We start from the raw sequence: 27861 nt of genomic DNA, 5'->3' as shown, positions 1-27861 counted from the left end.
GTTGGTTGAGCAACTGCCTTCGGCTCAGGTCATGATCCTGGAGTCCCGGGATCGAGTCCCGCATCGGGCTCCCTGCTCAGCAAGGAGCCTGCTTCTCCCTCTGACCCTCCCCCCTCTCATGTACTCTCTCTCATTCTCGCTCTCTCAAATAAATAAATAAATAAATCTTTAAAAAAAAGAAAGAAAGAAAAAAGAAAATGCTCTTTTCTGAAAAGCAGACTTGTTTGCTGGTTAGGACTACAGTTTCTTGGGAAGGATGGGTATGTGGCTCTTAAAGACAGAGGCAGTCTACAACTCTGTCCTACCCTTTTCTTGATGGGGTTTTTTTAAAAAGATTTTTTAATTTGAGAGAGAGTGCAGTGTGGTGTGCAGGGGAAGGATCAGAGAGAGAGGGAGAGGATCTGAGAGAGGGAGACAAGCAGACTCCTCGCTGAGTGGGGAGCCCGATTCTCCGCTCGATCCCAGGACCTGAGATCGTGACCTGAGCCGAAACCAAGAGTCGAACATTCAGCTGAGTCACCCAGGTGCCCCCTTGATGGGATTAAAAAAAAAATACACTCTTAGGATGCCTGGGTGGCTCAGTCAGTTAGGTGTCCAACTTTTTTTTTTTTTTTTTTAAGATTTTATTTATTTGAGAGAGAGAGAACATATGAGATGGGATAGGGTCAGAGGACGAAGCAGACTCCCTGCCGAGCAGGGAGCCCGATGCGGGACTCGATCCAGGGACTCCAGGATCATGACCTGAGCTGAAGGCAGTCGCTTAACCAACTGAGCCACCCAGGCGCCCAGGTGTCCAACTTTTGACTTTGGCTCAGGTCTTGATCTCAGGGTTATGAGTTTGAGCCCCACACTGGGCTCCATGCTGGGCATGGAGCCTACTTAAAAAAAAAAAAAAACTTAAAAACAAAATATTCTTAATATAGATGGGAGCAAAAAAGATTAGCTGCCATTTGCACCAATTAGGAGAACCAGACCTATCTGTAACCATAACCTCTGTGTAAAGTGCTTGCTAGCCTCCCATTCTCACCTCCAGTCTTTGATTCCTTCACATCCTTTCTCTATTTTGTAATCTGATGCTCAAATCTACATAAGTCAGTGTTTCCCCAAAATTACATAGCACTTCGAAATAGAAATTTTTTTTAAAGTTTTTTTTTTTTTTTAAAGATTTTATTTATTTGACAGAGACACAGCGAGAGAGGGAACACAGCAGGGGGAGTGGGAGAGGGAGAAGCAGGCTTCCTGCTGAGCAGGGAGCCCGATGTGGGGCTCGATCCCAGGACCCTGGGATCATGACCCGAGCTGAAGGCAGATGCTTAACGACTGAGCCACCCAGGCGCCCCTAAAAGATTTATTTATTATTCAAGAGAGAGAGACAGCGAGAAAGGGAACACAAGCAGGGGGAGTGGGAGAGGGAGAAGCATACTCCCCACTGAGCAGGAGCCTGATGCGGGGCTCAATCCCAGGACCCTGGGATCATGACCTGAGCCGAAGACAGACACTTAATGACTGAGCCACCCAGGCACCCCCAAAATAGAAATTTGAGGTTATTCTCCTACCCAGGCTCTTCAGGTGGCTCTCCAGTGTTCTTTAGGATAAAGACAAAAGCTCTACCGTAACCTACAAAGCATCATTTAACCTAGCCCCTGCCCACCTCCGGGATAGGGCTGTAACTTTCAATTCCTTGAGCTCTCCATTCTATTTCCTTCTTAGAATCCCCTACCTCATCCCAGCCACTACTCTTTTTTGCCTACTTTTTCTTTCTTCAGATTTCAACTGCCTCTTCCTCAGATTCTTCTCTATCAAGTCAGGCTCCATTTCAGGACCTGTGGCTCTCTCATTGTATTCAATAGAGCTGTAATTTTACATGTGTTTATACATCTAAGTACTATTTATTTATATATTTATTTTCCTAGGTAATCTGTACACCCAATGTAGGGCTTGAATTCATGACCCCGAGATCAAAAGTTCGATGCTCTACTGAGTGAGCCAGCCAGGCATCCCGTATCTGAGTAACATTTCTCTGTCCCTCTCCTACTGCTCATCCATGTTCCAGGGAGCATATCTGTTATTACTCATCATATGCTCAGTATCTAACACCTAGCACTCAGTAAATGTTTGTTGAATGTTCTTTAAAGATTTTATTTGAGAGAGAGAAGGGGGGCAGAGCAAGAGGGAGCAAGAGTCTCAAGCAGACTCCGCACTGAACATAGAGCCCAATGGGGGCCTTGATCTCACGAGCCTGAGATTACGACCTGAGCTAAAGCCAATAGTCAGGCACTTAGCCAACTGCACTACCCAGGCACCCCACTGAATGTTCTTCATTAATATCTTTGGGAAAGGAGGGAATAGAAGCACAAAGAGGAGACAGAATTTCCCAGATCGTGTAGAGGGAAACTGTAAAGAAATGCAACTATTACTCAGGGAAGAGTTTGTGAAAAAGATGAAGAGGGATTTGGATCTAGTAGCTGGAATAGTGACTTCATATTCATTGATCTGCAGTCTTGCCATAAACTTGGAAACCAGTTTAATTATTCCATTTTAGAGATGTAGCACTTGTAGGACTTTGTTTTTTTAACATATTGCCTCACTGAATCATGTTTGAAATGGAACCCAGTTAAGACAAGTGTTAAACCGTTTTAGCCCACACTAGGTGTAAAAGCACTGACTGGCTATTAGAAAGCTCTTGGCACATTAATACCCTATCCTTTGGTTTTAGCTAAAAAGCATTTAGTGCCTTTATGTGTCAGGCGCTAAGATTTTATATGCATTGTCTGAATTATCACATACAACCCTGGGAGGTAGATACTAGTATCTCCTTTATAGATGAAGAAACTGAGGCACAGAAAGCTTATGTAACATGCCCCAGAGTTTCACATGTGTAGTAAGAGAATCCAGAACTTGAAATTCAGAGCCTCAGTTCTCAAATATACTTCTAGATATGCCGTCCAAGGGACACCTGGTGGCTCAGTCAGTTAAGTGTCTGCCTTCAGCTCAGGTCATGATCCCAGGGTCCTGGGGTCTAGTTCCACATCGGGCTTCTTGCTCAGCAGGGAGCCTGCTTCTCCCTTTGCCTGCTTGTGTGCGCGTGCTCTCGCTCTGACAAATAAAAAATAAATTTAGGTATGCCGTCTAAAAGTCAACCCCTAGGGGCGGCTGGGTGGCTCAGTTAAGTGTCTGCCTTAGGCTCAGGTCATGATCCCGGGGTCCTGGGTTCGAGCCACGCATCGGGCTCCTTGCTTGGCAGGGAACCCGCTTCTCCCTCTTTGTGCTCTCTGTCAGATAAATAAAATCTTTAAAAATAAATAAAAGTCAACCCCTAGAACCTTTATCTTCTCCCATTTCCAGAGACTGACTCAGATGATATCTCTGACTGCAGCCAAATACTTCAGTGCTTAGGATGTCCCTCAGAATCTTATTTGAACCAAAAATTCTTAGCCAAATTGATTCTCATTCCAGTCTACATCAAACTAGAAATTAATTAGGAAGGAGGGAAAAGGCTTGTAGATGGAAATAGAGTGGTGCCCAGAGAAATGACTCCTGGCAGCCTGACACCAGCAGCAGAGTGGTTCTATCTGGTCAGTCTAAGGGCCAATAAAGAAAGGCATTTCTTCTCTGGTGCTGCCATAGTGCTTTCCATTAAATTGCTTTTTATTAGCATTTCCCACAGTTACTGGTTAAAGTGCTTTGTGAGCCTTTCTCAACCAGGATTTCATCTGAACCAGAACACATAAAGATTCAAATGATTTTTTTCAGTGCTTCCCAGGATAGTATATAATTAATATTAGCCCGTATTTTATTATCTATCCCATAGTTATATTAGTCCATAGTTGATTTATTTTATTTTTTAAGATTTTACTTATTTGAGAGAGAATGAGAGAGCACGAGAGGGGGGAGGTCAGAGGGAGAAGCAGACTCCTTGCCGAGCAGGGAGCCCGATGTGGGACTCGATCCAGGGACTCCAGGATCATGACCTGAGCCGAAGGCAGTCGCTTAACCAACTGAGCCACCCAGGCGCCTGTCCATAGTCGACTTATTATCAAAATGGGTGTCCTACAGTACTTGGGCTAAATTCTCTTGTAGAACCCTGAGAAAGAGGAAGTGAGATAGACATTTAGTCAATCAGCAACTGATAGGCACCTGGTCCAGTTTGGAGTTTTATGCATGATTCTGAGGTCAAGAAAAGTTAAGCAACTTGCCAAGTGAACCACTGATGTGCCACGCTCACAGAGACGCTGGGTTCAGTAGCCTATGATTATGAAAATAGGAAGGTGTGAGTTTCTTCTGCAAACAACTCCATCATAAACAGTGTAACTAGGTGAAAATGTGTGGCATTTAAGGGAGTGAATTTTTTCTGGAAAACATTACTTACATAGGAAACCTGATTATCAAATGAGTGAATAAATCATTTGCTTACATCTGTGGAGAAGCAGTAGCTTTTAACCACCTGTTGGTGGTAGTAGAGTCTCACTTCATCAAACTCTCCAAGCGCCCAGGAACAATAAGCCTCCGGTATGTAGGGGCTAGGCAGGTATTGTGTGCTTACGGCAGGTTAAGTGTGGAGGTATACTCTGAATGAGGAGAGGTGACTGAGGTGTGCCCAGGTCCACTAACTCTTTCTGAAAGGAGCAGGTGCTATTCAGCACCCACCTCTTACTGCAGTGAGAATGCAGGTCCTGAGAATTATCAGATCTTTAATATTTACTCTTCCCAGCAGTTTTAGGAAGCATTCCACAAATAAGGAAACAGGTACATGGAGAGGGTAAGTAACTCGCACACGTGCCATGTGTGGTACTAAGATTTGAATTTATCTGTGACTCAGGAGCCCAAGCTCTTAGCCATTTCATTATACCACCCAACAGAAATACAAACTCCAGAAGGTCCAATGGTCACCTTTACAGAGGATTTTTATTTTGTTCTCCAAGTTCTCATAGGCCCCCATATGGTTTAAAAAGAAAAGAAAAAAAAAGTGCAACCTTTACTTTTTTAGCAAGAAAGTTAAGGTCTGGGAAGATCCATACTTGTCCAAGGCCACAGAGTTAAAGAGTGCCAGATCCTGGAATAGACTGCAGCTCTCTACAGTGCGTACCATGAGTGCTTTTGTATCTAGCCCTAGGGTGGGTGCCACAAAAGAAACAGAACAAGTCCTTTCCTAAAAGAATCTTATCATGACAACTTCACCCTCTGCAGCCTTTGCCTGGATGTTCATGTCACATCCTTGCCCTTTTGTCCCATTAGGTTTAGCCCTCAGTCTGTCTGGCTCAAAGCAGAAAGAGCTTGGCTGCTCCCCTATCAGTGATTGAGCAGACTGCTTATTTTTCAGCCCAAGTATCTGGAAGCAGGCTCAGATATCTTGCCATGCACTTTTAAACCTTGAAACAGCAGTGAAGCCCCATAGATATGTTCAACCTCTGTTTGGTTTCACTAGTTTGCCATCTGGACATTTTAATGAAGCCACTAGGCTGAGAGAATAGTGGAATATTCTTCAGCTATGCAAGGGCAGGCACCTCCATGTCCCTGAAGGTGGCTGCTGTGGAGAAACAGCTCATGTTAGGGGCACAAGAACTGTGCCAATTCCAGTCCCGTCACTTGGGACCTACTGTCTAAGTCACTTATCCACCCTTGAGCAAGTTTCTTTCACCTGCCTGGAAGTCCATTTCCTATCCCACCAATCCATCGGTTTCTTGCTCATCCTTTAGCAGTGACATCACCTATTCTGAGTACCCGTTCCTCACCCAGGCTGGTTTAGGTGCCCCTTTCTACTCCCTTGGCAAGCTTTGCTTACCTATTAGACTTACTTAAACACATCATATTGTAATTGCCTTACCTGTCTCCACCAAAAGCAACTTACCCATGGTAATCATGCAGAAATATTTGTTGAACATACCAGTCCTCAGGAGTAATTACCACTTACCTCATCGAGTGGTTGAGTATCTATAAACTGTAGATTGTTATTTGGTCGACTATTGACAATAGCTCCTCCATCTTTGAGTAGTGACCATAACTCAAGAATATGCCGCTCCATTTTCTCCCATTCTTGACCCTCTCCACCCATGCTATAGAAACCTGTTCTCTGAGAAGGTAACCTTGAGCTTCTGGTTTTGTAGATGTCTATACTTGAGATCTGACAATGTGGTAGAAGGCAACTGTGCTGAAGTACTACTACAAAATGCCCATCGAGTTGTGGAGGAGTATTTTGTGGCCCCCCCAGGTATGTGTTCCCCAAAGTGGCTTATTAACAGATTGTCCCTCAGGTGAACTAAGAATATAGTAGGAGCTGTACGGTCCGAATTTGCTACATGAAAGTACTTTAAGAAGTATAAAGTGGGAATTAGGTGAAGGTGGTCAAAAGGTACAAACTTCAGCATACAGCAGAATGACTGTAGTTAACAATACTGTATTCTGTATTTGAAAGTTGCTACGAGAGATCTTAAAAGTTCTTATCACAAGGAAAAAGTTGTAACTATGTGGGATGATGGATGTTAACTAATCCATTTTGCTATACATATATATATCAAATCATTGGGTTGTACAACTTAAACTTAGACAATGTTGTATCTCAATGATATCTCAATAAAAGTGGAATGAAAAACCCCACATATATTAACAGTGAAAAAAAAGTATAGGTGGTGGCAGTAGACTGGAGGGGTCACATGCACCTCTAGGGGCCAGTCTGTAATAGGAATGTGCAAAACAGGACTGGGGCAGGGAGGTGTGTATATGGTGTCAAATCCGGAGCTCAAGCTCTGCCTGAAGGGGCAACTAACACTCACTGCTTCTCATTCAGTGCCAGGCAGTAATGTGAGCCCATTTTCCCCGAGAACCCGGACATCTGGCATTTTCATGTGTGTGTGGTATTTCCCAAATTTTAAGTATGGGAACTAATTCAAAGATTTAAAAAAATAAATAAATACCATGTAAATAAAACATACCTGCAAGCCAGATGCATCCTGTGAGCCATCATTTTGCAACCTTGGTGTTGAGATTTGCATCTTTAAAATTTACTGTGACTATTTTAAATAAAAACTTAAAATAACTCTGGGCTAATACTAAAATCCAGAGTCTAGGGTGGGTTGAACTTTTTAATCTCCTCTGCAGACACCTGCTGCACCCTTCTGGATATTTGGGAATGGGACTAGCTTGAGCACTCAGGTAGCTGGTTTTCCAAGTACCAGCTTCAGGTTCCGATCATCTCAGAGAACCATTCTAACTAGCCTCACAGACAAACATCAGTCCCCCAGCCCCTTCAGGGGTTACCTCTATGACCAAGACCAGCCAATTAAAGGAAAGCTTTGCTTAAAGCAAGAATGGGAAAGAAAGCTTAGAAAATTGTGGACGCGACTCTAAATCATGCCTCTGATTCACTAAACCACCTCAAATTAACTGTGAAGAGAAAAAAGATTTTATGATCTCTCTCAGAATCTGATAGTTGTCACTATTTTAGCAAACATAGCCATTGATCACATATGCTATTTGTCAAAAAGAACTTTGTGTCAGACTTTGCTTCTTGAGACAAAGTGAATTCACAATCATTAGTCTTTCCTTCCACTCCTATATGCATAGAACTGGCTAAACTGGCTCTGCTCCTTATTGAAAAGTGTGCATTTATTAGGCTTCACTTACAAGTGTTACTCTTTCAGACACTCAGAAAAACAGGATAGTAGCTACACTTATTTGCATTGCTTATTTTTCATCACAAACCAAGTGATGTTAGCTCAGTAGAACCAGCTGGGAAGCAGACTCAGCTATAACATTCTTTTTTGTTACTGTTTTCAAACAGGTAATATCTCTTTGCCAAAGCAGGATGAACAAGAGCCTTTTTCGCACAACTGAGTAGCTATTCTGGGAATGGGTACCCTGTGAACACGTGGAAGCCCAAAGATAGTATTTTGTTACTGTGAACAGTAATGTTCCAACTTTCTTCAGTCACCTGAAAAAAACTGATGGTTAAGTATTTTTTAATAACTCTCTGAAGACAAAATTGGGAAATAATCTAGCCAAAACAAGGCAGTGAGTTCCTACTGCTACTGGAAGAGGTATTGTTACTTTCCAGGTATTTATTCACAGACTGTTCAGTATTTAAGATGTCATCCTCCTTTATCTCCTCTAGAGACTAGCTACCAAACTGCACTTAAGTGAATTTTTCTATTGATGTAACTATTAGACAGTGCATCTGATCACTATGTGACAACGGGTGTTGTACTTTTTAGTTGCTGTTTCTGTCAATCCAAGAAACCTTGTATCTTTACCAAATTCAGATTTGTTCCTGGGTACCCACTTTGTTCCCAGCAGAAGGCTAACTTTCTCCTAAGGTGTGAAGAGTATTCAAAGTAGACTCTACAGCTTGTGAACTCCTAACCTACAATCATCCACTATCCCACAAAGTGATCACATGCAAAAGGGATGCTAGCCACAGCTACAGTTTTTCTGAAAAGAACCTATGTCAGAAATAGCCTTGGGACAGCTAACAGTACTGTACTGTACACTAAAAATTTGCCAAGAGGGTAGATTTTGTATTAAATGTTCTTACCACAAATAAATCTTAAAGGAGTAGGGAAGCAACTTTGGGAGGTGATGGATATGTTTATAGCCTTGATGGTGGTGATTCTTTCATGGATACACACTTAACCCCAAACTCACTGAGTTGTATAGATTAAGTAAGTACAACTTTTTACATGTCAATCATACTTCAATAAAGTGGCTTTTTAAAAAAAGCCCAGGCCTGGGAAAAAAGTAACTTCCCCACCCCCACCATGGTTACTGAATTGAGTAGAATCCAAGATAGTGGAGTTTTTTGGTTTTGTGTTTTAAGAAAGTTCAGATACCAAGGATAAATGAAACAGATTTACGGAAAGAAGTGATAGAACCAAAATTTAAAGAGATTCCCCCCCTCCAAACTGCCACATTTGGTTTTAAAATCTTCCAATGATCTTTATGCTGCTGCCAACTTTAAAAAGTCTGTTTTATTCTTTCCATTTCTTTGCCCTATCTCAAATGCTCCCTTCTTAAGGCAGCTTTATTTATAAGCTTGGCCTTGAATTATAAGATAATCCTGAAGCAACTCTTGGGATTGAAATTCTCAAACCACCAACATAGCAACTATCTTTGTCCCCAAATAGTTATCCACTTCTGCTCCTTACCAACTGGGTATAAGCTGCTGCTACTACAACTCAATTACTTTTTTCTTTTTAATCAGTGTGCCTGTTTGGTGAAATCTATTAACTTAATCAAGGACAACCACACATATCAATTACTAAACGTTTAAAATATATTTCTAAACAGAATGGGCCGACTCAGTCACAGTAACTGCTGATCTCCATAGTAGAGCAACCCACAAAGACACAGCACTGATTTTTTTCCCATAATCAGGGGTGAAAAATATACAACTTATTTCTGAACCAAAACCACAATTTCTGCAGTTTAAAATGCTTCACTGCCAATATGGCCCTGGTAGAAATTATGTATTTTATTTCCTTAAAAAAAAATTAAAAAAATTTCCTAAGACACTAAATCATCAATCTGGAATGTAGATTCTGAGCACAAAGCAGCTCAGTTCACCTAAAAAATAAAGAAAAATTTCCCATCACCTGTCTCAGTAGGGCCTGAAAGGAGAGAAGTAGTGTGGGGAACCCCTGCTTTGGTATGGAGAGTCACGGCCCCTTGACCCAGACCGAGACCGTGAGTAGCCATAGCTGGTGCTTCTCTCTGGATAAACTCGGATGTAGGAAGTTTCACCCTGCAATTCAAACATAAAGAGTACAGGAAAAAATAAGACCCAGAAGAATACAGCACACTAATACCTAACATGGCTACCTAACAATAATAATTAAGTACTGAGCACTTACTGTTTTTCTGGCATGATGTTATCTCATTAAACCCTCACAATAATGCTATGAGGTAGGTATGCTTACCAGCTCATTTCAAGAATGAGGAAAACAATGTTCTTATCTGTTCCAGTGTGACACAAATAATAAATGGCAACTTCACATGTGGTAAATGCTCAAATACTAGCCACTACTGTTAACATACCTGAATTACTGCCACTGACCCCTGAATCTAAGAACTAGAAAGGATCTCGGAGGTCATACAATTCAATCCTCTGCCACTTCATATATGCATCTTTGGATAAATACCCATGGAAGAAGCTAACCTGTATTCAACACTTCTCAGGTGTCAGGATCTGAGTTAGATACTCAGTTATCTTCGTAAGTTAGCTTTTTGGCAAGTCTTACAAGACAGTGCCATTATTGTTCCTATTCTGCATATCAAGGAATCAAGGTTCAGAGCATAGCTCAGCTAAAAAATTATTAAGTGGCAGAGGAGTCACGTCCAGGCTGGCCTGTGCCCTTTGCCCTCAGCCAACACTCTCAGAGGATCTAAAAATGCTAGGATGAAAGAAGTCGGACACAGAAGTCCCTAGGTGAAGTCAGTAATTAGATTTATCCTTACTGAGGCCCTGCTTTGGAGTATAACTGAGGACCAGATCCTGTTTTGTTTCTGCTCCAAATTCAGTCTGAGCAAAAGCACTGTTAAGCTGTGTACTTTCCAAGTCATAAAATTAGGGAACTATATGAATCCTTAGAGAAATAAATGGACCCCAGACATAGCTAAACCCCATAGTAAGTCAAGACAAGATAACCAGAAAAAGCAATGTCCAGTTGGGTCTGCTGTCTTATCTCAGTGATATCAAAGGGATAGTCAGCATGTGAATCAAATTGAGAGATCTAAAGCAGCGGCTGCCTTCGTGAAGGGAAAGACATCAAGAACTAAGTCCTGAGGATAAGGTGATTATAAGAAAATGCATTACTCTGGGAAAGGAAAAATGAAGTGATAACTTGGCACAACAGCAGTACCTTAGGAGAGCTGAGATGATGAGGTTGGCTTGCAGAGCCCAGACTAGACCCAGAGGAGAGACAACCATAATAATTAGGTTCACAGAAGTACATAACAGATTAAGCCAGTTGTGAAAGGGATGGTATCACAGAATAGCTCACCACATTATGACAGACTGCGCCAGTATTCTCTCCAGGTTAAAAACACTATGACTACAGACTCCTCTCTGTCATGACCCTGAAGGGTTTGGGCATGATGAATTCCTTGGCTTCATCCACTTAAGATAGATCTTTAATGGTACTGTGAGGTCATCAAATGGCAAACACATGGCCTGTTTCTACTTCTGCTAGGTCAGCTTCAGGTGGAGTGGCTTAGGTGCAAGCTCAAAAGAAGGTGGGAACTCACCTCATGAGAGCGGAATTTGGTGTCATCCAGTTTACGCAGGGCGTATTCCATGTCTTCTTTTCTGAGATATTCAACCATCCCCATTCCATCCTTCTGCACATCTGCATAACAGACGTCCCCTGCTTCTCGCATATGATCCTTCAGGTCCTGCCAGCTGCCTGATGGCGGAAGTCCTAGGCATGGACAACATAAAAGGCCATATCCTTCAGCCATGTTAACTGACCTGTTAAGAGCCAGCAATACCTAGGTTCCCTTTTTCATCAATCATTACTTTACAATCCTGAGGATCCCCAAATCACAAATCGTAAGGGGCATAAAACCAGCGAAGAGTACTAAAGTATGTGTGGTAAATCACCATAAGAAGCTGGTCCTAGGCTAATCTTCCAGAGACCAAGCTCTTCCAACAGAGCAAGAAGTCCACCCCATTACAGATTTAATATCTCTGAGAATTCATAGCCTTTCTTTAGCCTTCGTATTTAATATCAAACTCCCAAGACTTTGAGTTCTAATTTTCTCCATTATGAAATTTATCAGTACCAATTATCTCTTGCTTGACTGGGTTCTCAGGACATGGGAATTTTTTTTTTTTTAAAGATTTTATTTATTTATTTATTTGAGAGAAAGAGAGAGAGACAGAGAAACAGCATGAGAGGGGAGAGGGTCAGAGGGAGAAGCAGGCTCCCCGCTGAGCCGGGAGCACGATGTGGGACTCAATCCCAGGACTCCGGGATCATGACCTGAGCCAAAGACAGTTGCTTAACCAACTGAGCCACCCAGGCGCCCGTGGACATGGGAATTTTGAAACTATCCAATGAAAGTAACCAAGGCGTAGCCGAAGGTGACAACACAACAAAAATCTAAAGTTTGTTTTCTTGTAGGTGTCAATGACTAACAAACTAAACAAAGTACCTTTCAAAAGATCACCAACATTCTTCAATACAGTGGGGGAAAAGGTAAGACTCAGACGCTACAACTAGTCGGGAATTATACAACCCTACCTGATGTCATGAAAGGGAAATGTGCTCCTGCTCTCAAAGGCTGTGTTTACCGCTCACAGCTCAGGATTGCAGCCATTTTCTAATAGTTTTCTAAGCAGGATTTCAGAGCAGCATGGAGAGAAAAAAAGATATGTATGACATCCTGAAGGAGGGAATAGAGTTCTGGGGTTAAAAAATTACAAAGGGACACAAGATAGGCAGATACTGAGAGGATCACTCCTAAGTACCATGGGGGTCTGCTGTAACTGTGTGACATTCACATCTAAGAAAGTGCCAGGTTTCTCAATACATTTCACTCCACCATGGTCCTAAAATGCCCCTGCAATGTGCAGAAGGCCCCAGGTCTTTACCACTGTTTTAGTATTTTGAAAAGATGCATAAACCTCTGAGTTTGGCATTTCATCACTTGTCAACACTAGACATTTCATTCTGTATTCTGCAGTACAACCCCTAAAACTCCAAGTTTTTTGTTTTCTTTTTTATATAATTCCAAAGCCACCACCAAAATCTGGCCTTTTCCAGCATCCAAGGCTAGGCAGTAGTTCAAATCTGGTTCCTGGAATGTCTACCAAGTCTGATACCAAGTACATTACAAAAGAAAACATCTCTATAGAATTCTAGCTCACAGGGTTTTGCCCTCATCTTCCCTCTCAACACTAGAAAACTTTATAAGAAGCAAGTTGATGTTCTACCAAGGCTACACTACCACTGCAGTTTCATTTGCAAGATACCTGCCTCAGTGGCAAGACGGCAGGTCTTCAGACTGCACAGGCTATTGAAAAGAAAGCCCCACATGTCCCATGCACTGAAGAGTAACAACTAACATTTCTTGGAGGCCAGACTGTGTGCTAAGTACTTTACATGCATCATCTCATTCAGTTTTAAAGAACATACCTGAAACAAGAACTCGGAAATCAGATCTTCTTGTAGGAGGACCATTCCTCCCACCACGGGGCCACCCACCCCGACCGCCATAAGTCCTGGGGAACTCCACACGAAGCCGACACTGGCCATAATCATAACCATTCCTTCCATAAATTGCATCTTCAGCATCTCTGCAAAGAAAGGTTTGGAGTTAGTGCTGCTCAGGAGGCTGACTTCCCAGTGAGGGACCTGAGGAACAAGTATAAAAGGGAAACCTGGAGTCAGAAAAATAAAAGTCTTGATACACTACTGGTTTTGTGTGAAGACCTTTCATGATATTAAAATTAAACTTTACAACTGTCACACACACGGTTTTCTAGGTATGGAATGATAATAAAGGGGTAAATAGATGACTTATAAGAGGACTAATTTAGAAAAAAAAAAATGTTGACAGAGGATTTGATTTCACCAGTATATTTATTTCTCTAACCCCGTGAGCAGTTTCTCAAAATGCCCAGCACACACTAGTCCTTTAATATTCTTCAACAAGGCCTAGTACCATTAAGTCTCTAGAAAGAAAAATTCATTTAAAAAGAAATCAGGGGCGCCTGGGTGGCTCAGTCGTTAAGAGTCCGCCTTCAGCTCAGGTCATGATCCCAGGGTCCTGGGATCGAGCCCCACATCAGGCTCCCTGTTTGGCGGGGGGCATGCTTCTCACTCTCCCACCCCCCCCTGCTTGTGTTCCCTTTCTTGCTGTGTCTGTCAAATAAATGAATAAAATCTTCAAAAAAACAAAAAATTAACTCTTCAAAAGAAAAAAAAAAAGAAATCAGGCTCAAAAGATGCTTTGTGTTTTGTGAGAAATTCGCAACTCTAGTGTACCTTTTCATCACTGTTTGGAAAACTTAAGTTGTGAAGACCACTCTCTGGGTACAGTTCTGCCAAAAGAGGAAATATTCCATGAAGTTACTTTCAGTCTTCCCTAGGGCTCTAGGAGAACCAAGCTGGTTCTCCAGTATTGGATTGGAGAAAGAATGGCCTCAGAGCTTGGATGGACAAGCAGAGCCAAAGATGTACTAATGAAGGCATCATTCAGTTGTCACAGGCACATAATTGCTTATCAAGATTCTAGTCACAAGGTTAAAAGCAATGAGGGCCACGACCAGTGCAACCCTGGCTATATTTACAATGAAGTGAAGGAGAGGCAGAACTGCTAGGGTTGAAGTGCAGATTTTGAATACTGATTGACAAGTTCAAACCCTTTTTCTGCTACTGACTAGAAGCCATCTTTGGATAAATGCTTATATAATTTTCACATCTCTTAAATGTGAGTAATATGTCTATCTCACAGGGTTATTGTAAGGATTAAATATGATACTATGTGTGCAGTGCTTTGCTAGAAACTTGGCATCTAGTGATATTAAAAGACAGCTTTTCTATTACGGAAGAAAGGAGGGAAGAGATGACAATGTAGCATATCATACACTGTGTTTTAAAGAGCAGCATAGGGGGTTCAAATCCTACCTTGATCCCTTACTAGCATTCTCTTTTATCAGCAACTCTAAATCCTCAGTTTTTTCATTTGTAAAATGTGGCTAACGCTACTTCTTTTGTAGGTTGTTGAAAATACTGAAGTGGTACTTGACACATGGTGAATGTTCAAAAAACACACTGGAAGTGTTACAGAAGGTTACAGTGCAACCTTCTCCAGTTTAGGTGTGAAAATACCTACTTCCGTTTTTGAGGCAAATGGCAAGGCGCTAAGAATGAGCTTTGTCAGTCATCAAAGCCTCAGGGTGCTTCCTACCTCCCTGTCCTCAGATGCCCTCCTTGGCCTATACCACCACACCAGGTAGGCAAGACACCCTATGGACAGTCCTTGTAGTGAAGCCTGCGGGGCGCAGACTAGGTAAAGCATTCCCTGGGTCACTGCTAGAAAAGAGAGTGGGCTCTTATTTACCCCAAGTGCAGTGACCAGTCCATGCGGCGGCTTCTAAGAACCATCAACCGCAGTTTTGAAAGTTCCCAGGCCTTTTCTGGCTGCAAGGTCGACGAAGTTTGCAAAATCACAAAGAGCCCTTTGAGCCAGTTTAGGGATCGAGAGCTTCCAAATGTTTGGGGCCCTAAGCATCTAGCGGTGCCTCCCTCGTTAGAGGAGTGGCGTGAAAGCAGAGACCCCCTCAGACCGTTTTAGAAGTTTTTCCATATCCCTGGTGCTTTTATAAGGACGAGGTCGTGGCCTTGCAGGGCGGGGCGCGCGCGGATAGAGATCTGTTCCATCACAGAGACCCCTTTACGACCTCCAAAGGCGACCACAGCCCCGCAGTGTGTTCCCCCCTAACGGCGAGTTCTGGCTGGGGGGAGGGGTGGGCAGGGAGGGGCGAATGGCCACTTCTGCTCCTCACCGAGTCCTCTCCCGGCTGGTTCCGGGCCGCTTCCCCTGAAGGGTGCCTCTCCAGCCGTGAGGGAGAGGATGATCGTATGGACCATCCCCGAGGCCGGTCTGGGCGGGCCGGAGCCCTCCAAACGCCCAGCTTTTGTGTTTTTAAGTAAAGTAAAAAAAAAAAAAAGAAATAATCCTAGAGGAAGTGACGACGGAGCAAGGAACGGCCGGAGCCTGCGGTGAGAGGAGGCCTCATCCTCCACCCGGGGGCGCCGTGAGGGGTCTGCGCGGAGGGGGGGAGGGGAGGCCCCGGAGGGGAGAGGGAGGAGGGAAGGCCGGGACCCGCGGCCTCAGGCGGGCGGGCGGAGCGGGGCCTCACCGGGGGTCCTCGAAGCGCACGAAGGCGAAGGGCACGAGGCCGTGCCGGTTCTTGAGCTCGATCTCGCGGATGCGGCCGTACTTGTAGAACAGGTCCTCCAGGTCCTTCTCGCGCACGTCGGTCGGAAGGTTCCCCACGTAGATGCGCCCGTCTCCCTCGCCGCCGCGCTCGTCCGCCCAGCCCGACATCCGCACCGCCCGACGCCGCGGGCCCGCCGCAGCCCACGTCGCCGCCGCCGCCGCCTCAGCCGGGGTCCCCCCGCAGCGTCCCCGCGGGCTCCGAGGCGCTCAGCCGCACTGCATTGTGGGAACGGCGGAGCGGAAGTGAAGGGGTCGGAGGAAGCAAAAGGAATCGTCTTAAAGGGGACGCGGCTGCGATGACTGCGCGTGCGTGCCGGCCGGCGCCCCCTGTAGGTGCGTGCGGGCCCGGAGGCAAAGAGAGGGAGATCTTGGAGTCGGGCGAATTGGGTTCGATTTCTAGAATTCTCTGAAGGCAGTTCCTTCGCCGGCTTCATGGACAAGTGGCCGGGACATGGGAAAGTGACTCGGGCCTCCTGGGCCTCTAGTTTTCTGCCTTCGTAGCGCTGTCTACCTCACAGGCTTTTGTGAGCACTCCCTGAGGTGACGCGGGTAGTGGCCAGTGTGGGCCCCGCGGGCTGTAACTGCGTGCGGGGCGCGGGAGGGAGGGAGCCAGGCCCGGGCCGCAGGCTGACCCGGCTGCGGCCTGAAGGAGTCCCGGACGGTGGGCTGGGTGGGGCTGTCGCGGCCCTCAGACTCAGGTCAGTAGCCCTCTGGGCGACCCTGCCCCCATTTTACAATCGCTTAGAACTGAGGGTCTAAGGTGGACTAAAGATGGGCGTGAGGGGCCTGAGATGGCCTCCAGAACTTGGGCTTGGCATTCAGGGGAGACTAGGAGGGAGTAAAAGAGTCTCAGCTATCTCAGCTGTCGCTATAGAGTGCCTCCCACTATTTGTGCTTTTAATCCTCACCAAAGATGATGGGATTCCGATATTACAGGTGAGAAAACTGAGGTCTTATACTGGGGTCAGGATTAGAACCTGAAGCCGTGCTCCCACCCTGTGGGCCGAGCCTCTCGGGAGCTCAGGGAGACTGCCATCTTGGCACTTCTTCACATTTACCTCCCACAGTTCAGGGCACTGAACCTGGGGACGTTACAAAAATAGACATCTAAAAAGAGCTTGTATATTAAAAATGAAACCTCTGGGGAAAAAAAAAGAAACCTCTGTGGATTGATGCGTGGGCAGATACGCAAAAGCAAATACAGCGGAATGTCAGGTGTAGAATCTAGACGGTGCGTTCAGTATGTTCAGTGTACCATTCTTTCAGCCTTTTTGTATATCTGAAAATGTTTATAATAAATGTTGGGGAGCAGGTCTGAAACTTGTGAAAAACAAACTCTAGGGGCGCCTGGCTGGCTCAGTCACGGGTGACTCTTAGATCTCCGGGTTGTGAGTTTGGACCCCACGTTGGGTGCAGCGATTACTAAAACAAATAAACTTTAAACAAACAGACAAGCAAGAACTCCATTAATGCTAGCAATAGCGGGAGAATAAAACTAAACATTTGATCTGAAGGTACAGTAGTTGCTTTGTAGTTATACCACCTCTGAGGCCTTTTTTTTTTTTTTTTTAAAGTATGCTCAAGCCCTGCGTGGAGTCCAAAGTGGGGCTTGAACTCAGGACCCTGGGATCAAGACCTGAGCTGAGATCAAGTCTCAAGCTCAACAGACTAAGCCACCCAGGCGCCCCCACCTCTGAGCCTTTTAAAATTAAAAAATATATAAAAATAAAAAAATTAGGCATCCTCCGGGCGCCTGGGTGGCTCAATTGTTAAGCATCTGCCTTAGGCTCAGGTCATGATGCCAGGGTCCTGGGAGTGAGCCCCCCCTTGTCCGGCTCCCTGCTCAGCAGGGAGCCTGCTTCTCCCTGTCCTGCTCACCCCTGCTTGTGTTCTCCGTCTTGCTCTCTGTCTCAAATAAATAAAACCCTTAAAAAAAAAAAGGCACCCATGCATAACTACTGAGTGTATAACCTTTTTGGAAGGTAGATTGATGTTATACATCAGGTCCTGATAATATACATACAGCTCTTGGTCCAGTAATTTCACTTGTAGGATTTTATCAGGAAATAGGAAATCCTTACAATAAATTATGTATGTTCATTGCATTCTGTGCAATTAAAAAATTGAACCCCTAATAATAAGGGAGTGGTTCAACATAATAATTTTGAATGTTACATAGTTATAAAATGATATTTTGAAGGATATTAAGGTCATGGTAATTTAGTTATAATTAAAATGAATTTAAAATGTTGTTTAAGGACCACCTGCATGGCTTCAGTCAGTTGAGTGGCTGACTCTATCTTGGCTCAGGTCTTGATCTCACAGTTGTGAGTTTGAGCCTGCATTGGGCTCTGCGCTGGGTATGGAGCCTACTTAAAAAAAAAAATGTTGTTTAATAAATACATTAGACACATGTAAGTATATGTTCTCAAGGAATCCATTAAACTGGTTGATGCCAGTTGTGTCCAAAGAATGCAGTTGTGGGAACTTTCGCTTTAGACCTCATACATCTCTGTAAAGTTAAAAATAGTTACTGCAAGTATCTTTCATTTTTATATTCTGAAAAAAAAAAAAAAAGGGAAACAAAATTTAAGCAGTACTATCCAGTTCTGTTCAAGGGAATACACACACACACACACACTCACTGGAGGTTCCTTAAAAAAAAAAAATATGTATATATACACACACACATTTATATATACGTATTCATTGCTTGTAACGAGAAAGCATAGAAGAAAATAACTTTCCAAATGTTTGTGGAGATATCTCTTGTTGGAAATGATTTCTATATTTTTATTTATGCTGTTCTGTATTTATCAAATTGTCTGTAATTAGCATGTACTACTTTTATAATTGGAATAAAGCACAATAAATTATTTCTAAAATAAAACAGAACCATCTGTTGTATTCTGGATTATGTAAAGTTTCTATTTGTTCTTTGCTAGCCTTCAGAAGTCAAGCAGGAAAGAGCCTTGGCCAAATATGATCTTGAGTCAAAGTACAAAACCTTATAGGAGCTTACACATCCTAAAGGCATCCAGAAGTCCAGATGCCTCCCCATTTGGGGGGTGTGTTTAGGTGTGTTGATAGCACTATCTGACTCCTACCACTTCTACATAATTGTTGCCTGGAAAGACCCTCCCTCCCCCCCCCCAAAAAAATGCTGGTTGGAGACAATTCGGTTATCTCCTAGGGAGAGAAGTGAACTAAGTAGCCTACTAGGACTCAACGTGGACGATTGCTTATAAATAGTAATGATTCAGCTTATATTGTGCAGTCTCGCAGCATGCAATCACCAGAGGGGTTCATGTCTAGCTTAGAAAATGTTGTGCCCTGATGTGGAGATAGGGCCAAGTAAAGCCTTCCAGAATTAGAAGGAACACAGCTAAATTGCTAGGGGGCATTTATGATCATCTATAGAACCCTAAAGGTGGATTTTTTTTTTTTTCTGTGAACCCAGGTACTAACCTTTGCAGGTTAGAACACAAACGAGGCCAGAATTATGGGCTTAATGCTTAAGGGGCTCATGGGTTCCATTCTCTACTAAGGCCACAGACCCTAGGCGGGAACATGCTTTTGAGCTTTTGTTTAGTTATTCAGCATCATTGAGTACAACGCTGTAATTGAGGCCCTGTAAGAGGCCCAAGGCATGCAATAATACAATTCTGTCCTTGAAGTGTATATTCAAGCTGCTATTCAAACAGCCGTTGAGAGCACATTTGTGATAAGGGTAAACTGCTGTGAGACCACCTAACACAGTCTTAGAGATTATAAGGCAGGCTTCCAGGAGGAGGTGTTTAGGTTGAGCCCTGAAAGACCAGTAGGAGTTAATCATAGGGAAAAAGGGGAGCATGACAGATCGCCCACATAGAAGAGAGCACAGCAGACCGGGGGCGATCCCTACTACCCTACGGTATGGCTGGGGCAGAGGGTTCAAGTGGGGAAGATGGAGGAGAAGGAGCTGGGGCTGGGGCTTGCAAAGCCTAGTAGACCATGTTATGGAGTGTGGACTCTACTGAGTGCAGTGAGTAGCCATGAAGGGCTTTAAGGAGTTCTGTTGGGATGAGATAGTTTCAGAAGCAAATGGCAGCTGAAAGGATTAGAGAGAAGGAGTAGGAGATAGGGAGGAGGAGACAGCTAATTTGACTAGAGGGCAGCTGCGGGATAATAGGGGAAGAAAGGGAGTGAGGGAGAGGTGTGGCAATACCTGCCATAATGAGGTGGGGAGAGAGGAGAGACGAAGGGTCTGTGTAGGAAGTATTGCTGTGTAATTGCAGTGTAAGCCCCTTCCTGGGACTTCACAGATCCCTTCATTTAAAACTACATTATCCATTAGTGATTTTGCAGTTGGATTCTTACTGTTCTGGGAAGATATGACAGTGTAGTCAGATTGGCCTAAGGTGAGTAAAGGTAAGAACAGGGATAGCCCCAAATGGCCCACTGACTGGCAGGTTACAGGGGGAAGTAACATGGGAGCCAGTGCAGGGAGACCCCAGCTGGGAGACCACTGCAGTCCTCCAAGCAAGAGATGCCAGTGGCCTGATGTAAGGTGATAGAGATACATACTAAGGAGGTGAGTTATCCCAAGGAGACAGTATCATAGGACATGGAGATAGACTGGGTGTGGGGGGCTGGGTGAGGAGGAGTTCAGGTTGATTTCCAAGTTCTTGGCTTGAGGAACTGGTTATGCAGTGGTAGCATTCTGAGATGGGGAATAAAGCAGAAGGAAGTGATCTACATGGAATGGACAATGATGACGAGTTCAGATGCGTGTGAAGAACATAAGGAAGGATAAGAAATGTGACGGCTCTAGGCTCTATGTGCCTTCTCCATTAATTCCGGGTGCATGACCTGATGATGGTGGATTGGCATCAGAGTTCTCAGATAGGACTGCTCTTTCTTTCTTTCTTTTTAGGATTTTATTTATTTATTTGACAGACAGAGACACAGTGAGAGAGGGAACACAAGCAGGGGGAGCGGGAGAAGAAGAAGCAGGCTCTCTGCAGAGCAGGGAGCCCGACATGGGGCTCAATCCCAGAACCCTGGGATCATGACCTGAGCCGAAGGCAGATGCTTAAGGACTGAGCCATCCAGGCGCCCCAGGACTGCTCTTTCTACAGGGATAAGCTTTCACCTGAAATACGTGGGAGCTCAATCCTAATATGAAGATAAGAATGGCACTGTTGGGCTTATCTTCAGATTGAAAAGAATCCTTTGACCTTGGCAGAGTGTTAAGAGTTAATGTATTTCCCACAGCAAGCCATTCACTAGGGAGTAGGGCAGTGCCCAATAAAAAGTAATAATAAAACAATTATCAGTGGGGGATAAAACATTCTATGAACTGGCCCATCTGGTTTTCTCCCTTTCCCTATGACATCAGTTCCCTCTGGCATCCCAGCAAAATGTTTTCTTCTGGGTCAGGCTCAGTCATGAGTTTCTCCCAGACTCTGGTCCTTGGGAGCAGAGGACAGAAGAGGAAGTGATGTGGGGAGTAAACCATCAGTGGGAAAATGAGTCACCTCAGAGAAACTGGTCCAGACTGCCAGGGAGAGCTGTGGGTTGGGTCACTGTGGAATATGTGCCTGGTCACATCACCCTGGAAGCTTTCTCTTTGTTATTCTTTGCCACTGTATTTGTGTGACAGAATAAAATAAAACATGTTCTGCAGAGCTACATGACAGAGAACTTCGCCGTGCAGGGGAGGAAGGGGAGAAGCAGCAGCAGACTAGGTTTGGAGGGGGTTTGGATGCAGAGAGCTTTCAGGAAGCGAGTGCCATGTGTGGGAGGATGAGAAGAGGAAAAAGATAGGAAAGATAATTCAAGAAGATTTGCAGTGTGTTGTGAATATTATTCCCCTTTGGTGTCTTCTTAAGAGATTGCAGAAGATCCTTAACATTGTTTTTCAGTTATTTTTGGATAATAAGCTGATGTTGTGGTGGTGGTTTTAAGATTTTATTTATTTATTTGAGAGAGAGAGCTAGAGAGTGGCAGAGGGAGAGGGAGAAGCAGACTCCCGCTGAACAGGGAGCCCGATGTGGGGCTCCATCCCAGCACCCTGGGATCATTACCTGAGCCGAAGGCAGACACTTAACCAGCTGAGCCACGCAGGCGCCCCTAAGCTGATGTTTTCTTTACATGTGGCTGGATAGGTAAGAATCCCCCTTTACATGAGGAGGTACAATTAAAGCAGTGAGCATACTGAATCTGTAGCAGCTTTGTTGCTTTATTTTTGTCAACTTGCTGTTTTCTGAGATGGAGTCCTCACATTGCTTATCATATCAGGGCTTCTTTTTCTTGGATTCTGCGGCCTCAGCGACCAGTGAATGACTGACTACCTCCCCACCTAACCCCCACCCCAACCCTTCAAAACTGTAAAAGTTGTAAAGTTGGATGCAAAGTATTGCATGTGAACAGAAAAGTCTTTATTCTGGGGAGAATATGCATGCAGTGCTGTCCAATAGAACTTTGATGATGGAAACATTCTATATCTGAGTTCTGTGTGGTAGCTATTAGCATCATGTGGCTATTGAGCTCTTGAAATGTGACTACTGCAACTGAGATACTGAACTTTTATTAAGCACTGTTTGTATTTAATTGTAATTAGTTAATATTACTTTATTCCTTTATAAAGATATATTTACCTTAGAGAGAGAGAGAGAAGCAAGAGGAGTTGGGGGAGGGGCAAATGGAGAGGGAGAGAGAGAATCTCAAGCAGACTCCCTGATGAGCAGGAGCCCCACGACATGGGGCTGGATCTCACAATCCATGAGATCATGAACTGAGCTGAAATCAAAAGTCAGATGCTTACCCGACTGAGCCACCCAGGTGCCCTTGTTTATATTAATTTAAATAGCCAAATGTGGCTAGTGGCTACCATATAGGGTGGTGCAATTCATTATTCTCAAAGATCTGTAAATCTATATCCCCCCAGAAAAGGTTAAGAACCACTGAAACCAATCATTTCCCTTTATAGCAGCCATGTTACCTTGGCACATAGTAGGTGCTGTTAAATAACAATAAAAAATTTAAATTTTAAGATCTAATTGGCTTTTTTTTTTAAGTTTATTTATTTATTTATTTTTAGTAATCTCTACACCATTGTGGGTTGAACTCGGGACCCTGAGGTCAAGAGTCACATGTTCCTCCGACTGAGCCAGCCAGGCGCCCCTCTAATTGGCTTTATTAATTGATTCATGAATCAGGCAGCATCCAGTCTAGCAAGTAAACGAGAGCTCCAAAGGGGCTACAGAAAAGGAAAGGTTTTTAAAGGTAGAGAGGGAAGGGAAAGAAGCAAATGATTAGCACAGAATCCATTGTTTTAGGCAAAGTCACCCTCCCAAGGGGAACTGAAGGGGCCTATCAGTAAATTTCCTAGTGTTAACCAGAAAATTCTCATGTTGACTGGTTAAAGATTACATTTCTGGGGGGTTGAAACTACAGTTAGGTTAGCTATTAAGTCCTGCTTTACTGACTTGGGGTCTTAACCTCAGTGACACCATTTTGGGCCTGTGGTTTTCTTTTTAACAGTGCTTAATAAACACCTGTTGACTTTATTAACTAGTACTTAAAAAATAATTTTTCTGGCTCCAGAAAAGGGGGACTGAGGTACAAAATGACAGATGGGCTCCTGCAGTTCACCAAGTTTTATTTTCTCAGCCCCAAATTCCTTACCCTCAACCCAGAACTATTCCCTAAACATGCTCCACCCTATCACATACCTTTGAAACTCATTTTACGGCACAGCAAACCAGCAACACAAGCAAAGGGTTGAAGGGGTGCAAAATGATTAATGGCGGTGCTAATGATATATTTTTTTTTTGATGCAGCGAGAAGATGCATTTATTTAATAGAATTCTAATGGTTTTGGACTCAAATCAGTTTTGTACTAAGCAGATTTTTAATGAACTCTGTCCATATAATTTGGTAACAGCACCTCAAAAATAAAAACATTCTTTAAGGGTAAAACAAATATATATATATATATGAAATACCTGGAGGTTTTTTAAAAGTAAAAAAAAAAAAATGAACGCAGAGCCAAGAAGCTTCTAAGCCACACATCGCTTAGTGCTAACACATGCACAGTAGCTGAACTCCCTTCTGTCTGGCTGAGGCTGGCTCTCCCCCTCAGTCAGCCCATGTGCAGGACTTCTGTGAATGTCACACTGACAAACATTCCCCGGAGCAAGGCAGCTGGAGACCAGTTTCTTTTGTTACCCCATCCTTTCCTTTGGGTTGCCAGTTGTCTTGTGACAGACTCCTTGAAGGTCCCTGCAGGAAACCAAGATTTTGTCCCTTATGGAATGCTTCTTCCCCAGCTCTAAGAGCCCACGGTGCTGTATGTGGCATCTGGGACTTTGGTGGCTCCCCCACTCCTTGTGCACTTGACATTTGTTCATTCATTCAACTGATATGGGTTGAACCACAGAACGGCCTGGCTCTGCGGTGGGCGCCAGGGACAAAACAGTTAACAAGACCCAAAGTCTGCCGTCACACTGTTCATGGACAACAAAAAGGAAATTGTAACAAAGTAGGATATGTGCCACAAGAAATAACGGGGTGCTTCTGCGGCTCTTAACCCAGGCCGGAGTGGGTATTCAGGGAAGGCTTCCTAGAGGGAGTGGCTCGTGAGACCTGAAGAATTAGCTGGTGTTAGCCAGGTACTGAGGAGAGGAGAAGGAAGAGCTTGTGCAAAGAATTAGCTGGGAGGGCCAAAAAGAGCTTGGTGCTCTGGGGGAAGCTCAGTAGCTCAGCACAATAATGGCATGAGTTGGGGGTGAGGTGTGTTCTTTCTACCTCTAGAACCATAGGTGACTTCTGGTGAGAAGCCCTAATGTAAATCAGAGCCTGGCTGGGTTAGGGTATATATGTAAGTCCTGAGTATTTCAGCTGCTCAGTAGAAATCAGTGTGAGTTGCCTTACCATACAAATGTTTATTGTATATCCCTGAATAAGATGATTGTAAAGGGGAGTAGGCCGGGGGGGAGGGGAAGGCCTGAGGGGACTATAGTCTCACAGTCTCTGAGGGGACCATGAATAGCAAAAGGGTGCTTGTTTGGGAACCAAGAGAGCAGAACTGGACCAAGCAAAAATCCAAGGGATCCCTCCTGGCCCTTGGAAAGAAGGGCCACAGGGGGAGCTGTATTCTAAATGCTAGGATGTTCATTAATAATAACTATGATTCCCTAATAACTGGAAGCAACTTCCAGGTCCATCCAGTGAGATGGACCTGTCACAGGGGAAATGTGGAGACCTGAACACTATGCAGATGTTACAAAATCCAAGTCCATATATGCAGGTATGGAAAGATCTCCATGATATTTATAGAACATCTACTGTGTGCACTGGGCTAGATACTAGGGACTCAGCAGTGGAGGAGACAAAGTGTCTGCCCCCTAGAGAGAGCCCCATCTCCACACCCTTATCTTGGTTCTTCATCATGTGCCTCCCCCAGCTTCTCCTCATCTCCCACTACTCCTCAGCCAACTTCTCTGTGTCTGAAAGCCTGCACTTGATCTTCACAGGGGCTACTACTTCTTGGAACATTGATTTCTCCACCTCTGCTTCCCCAGTCTTTTGCTTGGCCAAACCCTCCGTGGCCTCCAGATCCCTGACTTGGTGAGTTTTGATGTTCAGTGGTAGCAAGAACTGTATGACCCCAGTCTAGAATTTTCCTCCTAATTTGTACCTCTGAAAGGCTTAGTTGTGTTGCTGATTTGCAAACTCTTTTGGGGGAAAGGGGGCAGAGGGAGAGGGAGAGAGAATCTCAAGCAGACTGCCCACTGAGCACAGAGCCCCACGCAGGGGCCTGATCATAACCTGAGCCAAGGTCATGAGTCGGATGCCTAACTAACTGAACCACTCAGGTGCCCCAGGAGAGAGAGAATCTTAAGCAGGCTCCATGACCAGCGCAAAGCCCTACCTGGGGCTCGATCTCACAACCCTGAGATCATGACCTGAGCTGAAATCAAGAGTTGGACGCTTAGCCAACTGAGCCAACCAGGCACCCCATGATTTATCTAAGCATAATCTAGCATCTTTCTGTCAACATCTTGTTGGTATTTTAATTGGGATGGTGTTAAATCTATAAATCTACATGTGGAAAATTTTTTCATTCTTGCTATATTTGGCCTTCCCATCCAGAACCTTGATGTTACTTTCCATTTATTCACATCTTTTCTTTTCTCCTATCTGTGGCTTATTTATATATTTTAAAGATTTTATTTATTTATTTGACAGAGAGAGAGAGCGCAAGCAGGGGAAGCAGCAGGCAGAGGGAGAGGGAGAAGCAGACTCCCAGCTGAGTAGGGAGCCTGATGTGCGACTCGATCCCAGGACCCTGGGAACATGACCTGAGCTGAAGGCAGACGCTTAATGACTGAGCCACCCAGGCGCCTGTGGCTTATAATTTTTATATCTGTTGAAATCTGTATATCTAGCACTGTGCCTAATACCCAGTGACTTCCTCTGGTGTCTTTTTTTTTTTTTTGACATATAATGTGTCATTTTTCCATATCAATTCTCCAACACCAACTTTGTGTCCAACAATTCAATTCAATTCTTTTTCTAAAAGATTTTCTTTTTTCAAAAAATTATTTATTTATTTATTTATTTTTTATTTGACAGAGAGAAACATAGTGAGAGCCGGAACACAAGCAGGGGGAGTAGGAGAGGGAGAAGCAGGCTTCCCGCGGAGCAGGGAGCCCGATGTGGGACTCGATGTGGGACTTGATCCCAGGACCCCGGGATCACGACCTGAGCTGAAGGCAGACGCTTAATGACTGAGCCACCCAGGCGCTCTGAAAGATTTTCTTTATTTGAGAGAGAGAAAGCATGAGTGGTGGGAGGGTGGCAAAGGGAGAAGGAGAGGGACAAGCAGGCTCCCTGCTGAGTGCAGAGCCCAATCTCAGGGCCCTGAGATCATGACCTGAGCCAAAGTCAGACGCTTAACCGACTGGGCCACCCAGGCACCCCAATTCAATTTAATTCTGACACTACCCAGAGTTAGTGCAGAACCCCACAGGTTAAGGGCTCAGTCCTGCAAAACTTATCCTTACTTTAGGCAAGGGCCACAAATGGGGTTCCAGTGTACCCAGTTTTTTTTCTGGCTGACTACAAATTTGGGGCTTCCTGCAGACTGAATGTTTATGCCCCCCCAGTGTGATAGGATTAGGAGGAAGGAAGTATTAGGCCATAAGGGTAGAACTCTTAAGAATAGGACTGGGGCCCTTATAAAAGAGACCTCAGAAAGTCCCTTTCTCCTTCCACCATGTGAGGACACAGGGAGAAGACAGCCGGCTATAAACCAGGAAGAGGGCTCTCACCAGAACCCAACCATGTCAGCACCCTGATCTTGGATTTGCACCCTCCAGAACTGTGGAAATGAATTTTGGTTGTTTCTAAGCCCCCAAATCTATAGTGTTCTCTTATAGTAGCCCAAGCAGACTAAAACAGGAGTTCTGGGCATGGAGCTGGTTTTTAGATCCATGAAAATAGAGACTATAAGAAGTGGCCCAAAGAGTGAGGCCTGGGACACTCCTTCCTTCAGAGGTCAGGGAGAAGAGGTGGGCAAGCAGCTGAAGCTGAGGAGGAGCACCCAGGGAGAGAGGAGAACTGTGAGAGTCCCGGGGATCCTGAAACCCAAGCAAATAATGAGCTTCAGAAGGGAAGAAAGCAAATTGTGACACAAGAACATCAATGTAAGGGCTGAGAACTGGTCACTGGATTTGTGGCAGTCACTGGTCACCTTGATAAGCTGTTTTGGTGTGGTGACTTGAGGAGACAATGGGCAAAAGTCCGTTCGGGCTGCTGTAACAAAGTATCACTGACTGGGTGGCTTATAAGCGAGCAAAAATCATTTCTCATAGTTCTGAATCAGAGACATTGAGATAGTAGTTTCCCTACCCCCTCCCCATCCACGGTTTC

The 27861-nt window shown here is 44.4% G+C and overlaps 2 protein-coding genes across 2 annotated transcripts in view; one reads left to right on the top strand and one right to left on the bottom strand.

Moving 5' to 3' along the window:
• The window catches only part of GATC (glutamyl-tRNA amidotransferase subunit C), an 11292-nt gene extending 2433 nt beyond the window's left edge, over window positions 1–8859 (top strand). The window contains exons 3-4 of the mRNA XM_021703399.1: window positions 6105–6208; window positions 7778–8859. Of these exons, the coding sequence (XP_021559074.1) occupies window positions 6105–6208; window positions 7778–7830 (157 nt within the window). The 3' untranslated portion in view covers window positions 7831–8859. The remainder of the gene's footprint in view (window positions 1–6104; window positions 6209–7777) is intronic.
• A 388-nt stretch (window positions 8860–9247) lies between these two features.
• Window positions 9248–16167, bottom strand: SRSF9 (serine and arginine rich splicing factor 9). Its single transcript, XM_021703398.2, has 4 exons — window positions 15860–16167; window positions 13128–13288; window positions 11236–11408; window positions 9248–9733 (listed from the first exon to the last, which is right to left on the bottom strand). Exons 1-4 carry the CDS (start codon window positions 16045–16047, stop codon window positions 9590–9592), a joined length of 666 nt encoding a protein of 221 aa, XP_021559073.1. The 5' UTR covers window positions 16048–16167; the 3' UTR covers window positions 9248–9589.
• Window positions 16168–27861: the final 11694 nt, after the last annotated feature.

Source organism: Neomonachus schauinslandi, chromosome 14 (assembly GCF_002201575.2).
Source record: "Neomonachus schauinslandi chromosome 14, ASM220157v2, whole genome shotgun sequence".
Lineage (NCBI taxonomy): Eukaryota > Metazoa > Chordata > Mammalia > Carnivora > Phocidae > Neomonachus > Neomonachus schauinslandi.
The sequence above is the reverse complement of the archived record's forward strand: the minus strand, read 5'-3'. Positions and strand labels throughout refer to the sequence as shown.